The sequence below is a fragment of the Channa argus genome, chromosome 17 (genome assembly GCF_033026475.1).
Source record: "Channa argus isolate prfri chromosome 17, Channa argus male v1.0, whole genome shotgun sequence".
NCBI classification, from domain to species: Eukaryota; Metazoa; Chordata; class Actinopteri; order Anabantiformes; family Channidae; genus Channa; species Channa argus.
Window position 1 is genome coordinate 6,332,714 of NC_090213.1, and position 9,089 is coordinate 6,341,802.

At 40.7% G+C, this 9,089-nt stretch overlaps 1 protein-coding gene across 6 annotated transcripts in view; it reads left to right on the forward strand.

Annotated features, from left to right (window-relative positions):
• The window catches only part of ncoa1 (nuclear receptor coactivator 1), a 48,463-nt gene extending 39,894 nt beyond the window's left edge, over window positions 1-8,569 (forward strand). For all 6 annotated transcript variants that reach the window (XM_067483075.1, XM_067483078.1, XM_067483077.1 and 3 more), the window contains 2 exons: window positions 204-393; window positions 615-8,569. In XM_067483075.1, coding sequence (XP_067339176.1) covers window positions 204-393; window positions 615-794 — 370 coding nt within the window. In that variant the 3' untranslated portion in view covers window positions 795-8,569. The remainder of the gene's footprint in view (window positions 1-203; window positions 394-614) is intronic.
• Window positions 8,570-9,089: the final 520 nt, after the last annotated feature.

The window sequence follows — 9,089 nt, forward strand, 5'->3', positions numbered from 1 at the left end:
TTAGATCTAAGGCAGCATCCACCATTGCTGTACAATTATTCATTTACAATCTGTGAACCATGCTTCCGAAATAGGTTGGGATCACTGGTCGCTATATGGTTTTGTAGATTTACAGTGACCAGTTTACTACAGTTTGTGTTGGCACATGTGCTTATTTAAAAAGAGTAACATGCCCTCTTCTGTGCTTTACCCCTCTGCCACAGCTTGTTCAGTCAGTCAGGACAGAGTACAGGGCAGGCCTTTGGCCAGCAGGGGGTTTACAACAACATGAGCATCACTGTCTCCATGGCTGGAGGCTCTGGTGGTGTTGGCTCATTACCTCCCATGGGGCAGCAGGTTGGCATTGGCAACAGTAACCTCAGCAACGTTGGCCCAGTGTGCAGCGACCAGCAGGTTAGTGCGTGCTAGTTTTTATTGTGTGGATAGTTTTCATAACTCTTGTTTTAAAAGCAACAATCACATTCAACTGCTCACTGGGTTTAACTTAAAATAATCTTAATTTGCCTCACAGCAGGACATACTGTTCTCAAATACAGGTGTAATTATGAGCATTGTGGAAACTAGTCCTAAAATACACCAGTGCTCCTGAATAATCACTGTTTGTGTTTCTGCAGGTGCAGCAGGTTCAGGTGTTTGCAGACGTCCAGTGCACAGTGAACCTGGTTGGCAATGACTCCTACCTGAACCAGGGCTCCATTGGGGCTGCAGCTTCACAGAAGGGCCCTGGACCACAGGGTCCCCAGAACAACCAGGCCCAGCAGAAGAGTCTCCTCCAGCAGCTGCTCACCGAGTGAAGCCTCCCACCCCTTCAGCTCTCGTGCTCCCTCTACTTAAAACTTCTTACGCCTCCTCCTCGGAGGTCGGTGCACCAGACCCATTGCTGTCTCTCTCACCTTTTGGATGGATGGATGGATGGATGGATGGATGTTTGGAAATACGCAGAGTAGGCTCAGAGAGGTCTGGCTGTTGGTGGAGTTGCACAGCCTAACCACTTCTGTGCGCGGGGATTGGGGACCGGTTATTTTACCGCCCAGTACTTAAAGGAAAAACTCAAGTCAGAAGGAGCAGCAGTGTATTTAAACCTGCCTGTCTAATCTGTCTGACAACCTGTCTGTCTGCCTCAGCCTATTAAAGGCAGTGTTGTCTTGCTGCTCATTCCTTGGTGACCTACTTCCTGCTTCCTGACCCAAGAAAACAACTGCAACATCATTGTAGATTTGCCAAGTTGTTGTCACTGTCAAATCAGGGCCGGCCTCCTTTTCTTTGTTTGTTAGTTTGTTTGTTTGTTTTTTCTGGTCGGACGGTTTTTGTTGGGCCGTCGCAGCAGCAGCAGCAGCAGCAGCAGTGCATCTTGGGAGCATGAGTTGCAGTATACAGCTGCACTCAGCGTACAGCAGCACCTCTGGCTTTTTCTTTTTCTTTTTTTTTTTGTTTTGTTTTCCTCTACCTGTCTCTCAGCGATGTGGGAATGTTAAGGTTTCAGACCTCTGTGGCATTGTGGGATAGAAGCTCAGTATCAGCTGGTTCTGTGACTGTCTCTTTATCAGCTACAGTGCCTGGTGGAAGTTTGAGTTTTCCAAAGCTCTGCTTCTTCTTCTACATATTATTCTATTATGTCTTCTGTTTTAATATTTTTGTGGTTGATTGAATTTTTTTGTTTAAAAAAAAATTTCTGCTCTCACCATCATCATCATCATCATCTTCATCAACTTCATGATCATCAGAACAAGGTTTGTCAACAGCAAGGATGGATGGATGGATGTATGGATGGGATGGATGGATGGATGGATGGATGGATGGATGGATGGATGGGAGACAGACGGGATGCTGCTCGGTTTGGAACTCACGTGTCTTTCTCCTGCGGGGGAAGGTTCATTTTTTATTGTTTTCAAAGTATAAAAAAGACTGTTATGATTATTTAACTGTCTGTCCATCACATTTTACCCTCCCCACACCTCAGCAGCTGTGAATACCGAGCCCCGTCGGGGTTCTCTCTTTCTCTCTCACTCTCTCTGTCTCTCTCTCTATCTCTGTCTTTCTCTCTCTCTCTCTCTCTCTCTCTCTCTCTCTCTCTCTCTCTCTCTCTCTCTGTGGATCTTTCATGCTATCTCTCAGCCTATCAGTGTTGTTTGCCATGTGCACCATGCAGGCGGGTAGTATTGTACATTACAGAAGGACAAAGACTTGGGGATGAGCTCACCCTTCTCTTGTAAGTGCTTTCCATTTAAAAAACAAAAAAAAAGGTGTAATGAATTGATCACTCAGAGCAGCAAAACCATGTCTAATGTGATTGGATCCGGGTTTTTCTTTTTCAAATAATGTTTTTTGGCATCATGATATTGTTATAACTCTAAATGTTGCGGCGGAGGGGGAAGTTATTCCATCTGCTGAAATGTGAAAAGTCGTTGACTTTTAAGCAATGGAGTTTAAAGATAGCTAGATGTGACCTTCTTTGGCCTCCATTTAGTGCTGCAAGTAGCCACACTTTCTGAAAAGGAAATAGTTGGATTGCTGTGCTCTCTCTCTCTCTCTCTCTCTCTCTCTCTCGTGATAACCAGGGAGCTAGTTAGCTGCCTTTCTCTTGCTTTCTCCTCTTTTTATTCTTATGTATGTACAATACTTTCAAGAAATCTTTTCAAACAGTGCATTTGTGCTGTGTAACCATTGTATAAAACAAGAAAAGCATAATAATACCTTCTCCGCTGTGATTACGTGCTATGGGGTGCTGAGCCGCATCCACACTGCCCGTAGTCGCCGCAAACGACGCGATTTTGCATATTGTTCCTATATAATGACATTTAAGTAGAGGCTTTAGTAATAGAAGTTGCTAACAAAGATGTGATTGATAATTTAACGATGTCATGGAAATGAATCAAAACAGGATGGGGTCTGCAAATCTGTGTTGTTTGAGATTCAACCCTCTTCTCCCTCCACTTCCGGTTCCCCTGATGAAGACCTCACTCCCCTGTCTACACACACACAAACACACAGTTTTCTGTTTACTACTGTTGCTCAGTCAGACACTGTCTCTCTCAGAGATAACAGACCTCTGCTCACAAAATACATCCCACACAAATGGTGTGCTACTCCGAGCGTACACCTTGCCAGGAATTTTGAAAATCTAAAACCCTGCCGAGATGTTGCCTCAAAACATTCTTTACATGATCAAATTAATGTGAAGATACACATAAGACATATGATCTTCATATCAGTCATGTTGTAATGCGTATATCAGAGTTTAAGGCTCAGTCTGACACTCTACCCAAAGGTTTACGATTTCTAAACTAAATCTTCTCTTTCTCTGTCTCTACAACAGGACTAATTTTATCAGAGAACATCCACTGATTTTACGCTTTAGCATGTTTTCTTATTCATTTTTGGGGGGTCTCTAGTCAAAATATGCCACATCTGTCCTCTAGCAAAAAATCAGGCGTTCTGTGGTTTAACTAGTCCTGTTTCTCTTTTTCTCCATTTTCCTTCTGTGGTGAAGCATTTGGAGTGGAATCTGTGGAGAGGGTTTTGCCTACAGCGCAGACCTCACATTCAGGTATTAGAATGATTCTCATAACTACATAGTTCATCACTCACATTAGGTCAACAGCCGTTGGAATAGGGCTTTCCTGTGTACTGCTTTTACAGCGCTACTTCACCATATGCAACATTATAGAGGGATAGTATGCAAGGTCAACATTCCACCCACCAACTCCTCCAATCTTGTATGATGCGAGAACCACTTTGTGCTCTTTGTTTGTGGATTCGGACACATTTATGTGCAGATCCAGGCAACGTGTAGCCAAACAGTGGCACGGGAACGGTCACAACTCTCAATCTTCCTTTAGAATTTAAGTCTTGGACTTCATTTTTATTGTTTTGCTCGGTGTATATTTATTAGAAAGCGCGTAGGCTTTTGAACTCCTGTTTATTACCTCATGACCTTTTGACCGCGTGTTCACACTGTGAGCAGCTTGTTGGATTGACTGCAGGTCTGAAGACCTATGTTAGTGTAGTTTTCTCTAACTATTCCGAATATTTTCTTGCTGCTTGACCTGCTTAAAATCAGCTTTCTGCAATGTTATGTGATTCTGATTTAGCATCGCTGGCAATCCCGCACTTCCAGAGCTAACAACAAACACAATAAGAAAAGTTGTGATTGCTTCTATTTAATTTAAATATATTTATAATTACACTATGAAACTAACTCACTGTAGCATGTGATGCTAAATTAATCCATCCAGGGTGGCAAATACAGAAGCTGTGTCCAAGCCAGTGGTTTCCCTCAGACTGTGCAACATAACCTTTCTGTGTCTGTGTGTGACCCACACAGTTGGACCTGCTCTGATTGGTTAGAAGGGCGAGCCTCGCTTAATAACCTTAAGAAGGGAAATTTTGCACCCTGGTGCCAGTGCTGTTCTGTGAGTCTGTGCCACACTAAGGTGTCAACAGCCCCTCTCCACATTAATAAAGGTTATCGCCACTTTGCAACGTTTTTCAAATATTTCTAACTGTAGCTTTAATTAGTTATTCAGTCTGTAAAAATGTCTATTTACAAGGTGATTTTCAATCTTTTTTTTCGTCCAAACCAACTGATGTTTAGGTTCTAAGCAGCAAAATCTCACATTTTTATTTTATATATGACTCACTGCTTTCCTTTAACATCCACCTTAAACCCTTCAAACATAGTTTTAAATTTGGCCTCTGTGTCTTAACTGAGACTCACTGCTGCAGCTAGAATTACTGCAGAAGTCCCCCAAAAAGAGAAACGCTAGAGGGCAGTGAAACATCCTTTCTTAATGTTTCCTGTCAGGACAATCCAGCTGGTAACGGGGCCCTAAAGGCATAGAAACGGGGGTGAAGCCATTTGATTTAGGCTTTGATTGAAAGGAACATTCGTTTGGCTTTTGAACGCCTGCTCTTAGATTTTTGGTCCATTTTGCACTTACCAAGCAGAACCGTTTATCCAAAAAGTGAAGCGCTTCAGTCGGAACCGGGGCACTTGATTCCCGTTTCCCCAGTTGCTCTGTTTTAGAGCAAACTCATAGATTTCCTCACGTTTCTCACAGTGTAAATACAGGTCACACGGTCCTGTGCTGCTGTTTGGACTATGTGATCCACCCAGATGAGACAAGAGCTGCACAAAGTAGAACAAGTGTATTTTTTATTTAATTTTTTTACAAAGGAATCTGTCAGTGTCAGCCTCCTCTTGTTCATCGGCTCTGATGATTTCACACATACAGTATTGATACCCCCCCCTCCTCCTCCTCCTCCTCCTCCTCCTTCCTTTCACTGTTCTATGTGGAATAGGCATTCCTATGGAAGTGGTTTCCTCTACAATCCTTTTAAATACAGAAACTCTGCAGCGACTCAGCTCATCGTGCAACAAAAAAACATGCCAAATACAACCAATTTTATTTTTTTAATGCAACAGCCATTCAACGGAACCCACAGTCCCTCTCTCTTCTCACTACAATTAACAGGTACAAGGTTAGGTTCTTTTGTAACATTGGTTTCAAAATGTTAACATAATGTATATAGCAGAGAAATGTGAATATGTATTTGTTCAGAATCAACAAAAATAGTAGTGCTCCGAGTTTGTGGTAAATAACTACTCGCCTCTGTCATGTTTTTATTTTGTGTTTTGATTTTCTACTTTTTTATTTTTCTGATGATGTATGTATGTATATGACTATCAATGAGTGCGTATGTATGTGTGTAAGTGATTAATACTGTATATCTGGTGTTCTCTAAGATGGAAAAGTCGAAGATGTCCTGGTTTGATTCTTCTTTTACTCTTTAGACCCTGCACAGTACCTGTGGGTGTTTCAGATTAACTATGCCAGAGAATGGTTTTAGCGACTGCTGAATGTGATTTTACTGAGAGAAGAGCAGTGTGGACTGGCTTTTTGTACGGGTTAATTTAAAAAACAAAAAAAGGCCATATTATTTAATTTTCTCTGTTGTCAAACATTTAAGCAGATCTGGGAGAGTGGAGCCTTGGTTTTATGGAGAAGCATTGCCTGGTTGCTCAGTATACGAGTGGGCTTTTTTTATTTTCTGACTGATGAAGCCTTTTTTTTTTTTTTTCTTCTTCTTTGCGCATTTGTCAATAGTAAATGACCAAAGCTTCAAGTCGTTTGATGAATACCATATGCAAACTTCATCATCACTGGACAGGACATATTGTAGTGGCCCAATTTAGATTTCTTTCTCTTTGGCTTCCTCACACGCTGCTGTTCAACACTGTTGTCCTCGCTTGTTACTTTTCGTGCACTGTCTGTCCTTCAAAGTGGCCTATCAGCAACAATTTTATGTAACGTCCCAAAGTTAGGTCAGTTTAGAGACATCTCCACTTTGCCAGTGCCGTCTTTTGAGCCTAAAGGGCTGTCACTCGTTTACAGGAAGTAAGAAAACATTGCAACCGTTAGCTATGCACCTTATGGAAACAAGCATTTCCTTACATTGACACTGGAGCAACACTAAATGGTTAATTTCAAAGGCAAGATATTTCTACTTACTTTACACAATCCACAAAAAGCCTCTTCAGAGGGAGTGTCCCTGTCTTCTGACTTAGTAATGACCTTTCCCAGCTTTTAAGCTCATTCGTGGAAAAAAACCGAACCTTTTTTTCCTTTAACTGAATACTTTATACCAAACTTGAGGTGCCTCGTGTATATATTTTCTGCAGTAAAGGTTGCTCCTTTGCTATTTAACAATAATAACCTTGTTAACCAGGGTTTTTTTTAAAACCTTTTTTCACCTTTATAAAAAAGTTTACTGTATTTTCAATGACTTTTTTTACACACATAGAAGATTAATCAAATTATTGCAGGAATTTGCAAATACAATCTAATTTTGCACTTTATCTCAGATTTACTCAGAGTGAAAAAGGCCATCAGAAGCTGTTTGAATCAGATTCGTATTTAGAGCAGTGTCCCCTGAATGTTCGTTGTAGTTGTTTTCATTTGAAATGGTTGAATTGCTCAGGTTCTTAATGAGGAACTTGACTGTAGTGAATTCCCTTTATCCAAATGGTTACTAAAAATTGTAAACGCATGCCCTTCTCTGTAATGTCCTTTCTCTTTCTGTCTGTCTGACCGATCTTCAGTATAAATACTATGCCAGTCCTCTTCAGGTGACATCCCTCCCCCTCATCTCTGCTCTGTCAGCTGATGCCAGGCATAATGTTAGGGGGTAAAAACCATCCTCCTGCTCGAATCTCAGAACATTCCTGCTTTCAACACAGTTTCAGCAACTGTCAGGACTGTGGGTCCTTAGCTCGCTTTTCTCTCCATGGTCCTTAAACCAAGCCGGACGCTTGCTTTGTATTAGTAACAATCAAACCTGGTTGTGTGAGACCTAACCTCTGCTGTCTAGCAACAATACTGCACTGACATAATGACGACACACTTCACTTTGTTGCTTGTCTCCTCTGTTTCACCTGTCTTGTCTTGTCAAACTTCAGTGCTGCCTAATGTGGAATAGATAGTATTGTGCTGATGCCAAGATCAGGCTCTTGGTTGGTGAAGTGAATCATATTTGGTGTCAGGGAAGTTTAACACCTCAGATATATTCCATAAATTCAAAGAAGAGAAAGTTAGTTTAGTGTTTTGGGTTTTTTGTAGTTAATAGTATTCAGAATTTGCTCGTCACTGGTCTGACGTGTGCACCGCTAAGACTCTCGACATCATTACTCCCACTCATTCCTAATGCAGGTGTTCACATCTGTACTGCATGTGAAAGTTATCAGAGCATCAGCTGGTCAGTTATTTGAAGTGCTGCCTTATTGGGTCTGAGGTTAGAGGTTTTAAACAAAGGCTCATTATTCACTCACCACTTTGTGTTGTTAGGTTGAGGGATGCTGGTGACGCTGTCTCTAGAGAATTTCAGAAAAAAAGACCAAGGTTCCACTTTCTCCCTTGTACAAATTAATATAAATAAATATATATAAATATATATTATACATTTTATTCATTTTTGTCCAGTTTTATATATTACACTCATGTAAATTTTGTTTTTAAAGAGGCATCGGAGCAGCTATCACAAGACAATATGAGTGACAATGTTCATCTGGGAGAGTTTTATGCATGTTATTTTTTCTCTTTTTCTCTCTGTCTCTTTTAATACCTCCCACCCACCCACTCACCCACCCACCCACTCAAGTCCCCGCTGTTCAGGTGTGTAACGTGAATATAAAGAGATCTACCTTTTCTTTGGAATGTTGTAGACAATCAGTCTCAGGCCGGGTCCAGTCCCTGCAGGGAGTGAGAGCCCTGTAGGCTGATAGACAAACAGAACTTTTTTCTTTTTTTTTTGGACAATTAAAAACTTCTTTGCATCTACTGGAAGTCTAAATTTGGAGGTTTATTCATTCATATGGTCGTGGCTGCTCAAGTTTACACACACTTCTCTACTACACTCAAAAACACAAACACCTCGTGCATTTGATCCCTCTGCTTTTTTTTTCCAAGGTGAGGATGCCAACCTTGAGGAAATGATGCTTTGACTAACAAATCTATAACATCTATGAATGTGGGAATGCAACACATTGCAATAAAAGCACCATTTGAAATGCTGTGTGTTGTCCCTGTGTGTTCTTTACTACCCTTAAAATTTGAAAAGGCACTTTTGTTGGCAGGTTTTCTTACTGTTTATTTCAGTTTGAGACAGTTCAGGACGTCAGCGTGTTCTTTGCATATTTCCTGCAAAGAACAAGTCAAGCTGCAGGTTTGAACATAATATAGAAAAAGCATAGCTCAAAACAATATTAAAGCATAAATTCCATAAAAATAATTTGTTCGGTCAACCTTGAGAAACACAGCCTCTTGCAAGCTGATTAGCATAGGTGTTAGAAGTACATGAAATCAGTATTCAAGTAACAGTAACAGTATTTGCCTAAAATACTGTCAAGTACCATTTTAAACTCTTTATTTAAGAATTCCACCAACAAAAGAATTTATTTTAAATAGTATGTTGATGTTGATAACATGAATGAATGTAGTCCTGACTACAAATACAAATAATGGCGAATGAAATTGATAGTAATTCATTATAAATAAGGTCCATAGTTGCCCAACAAATTTGTATGGAATAAA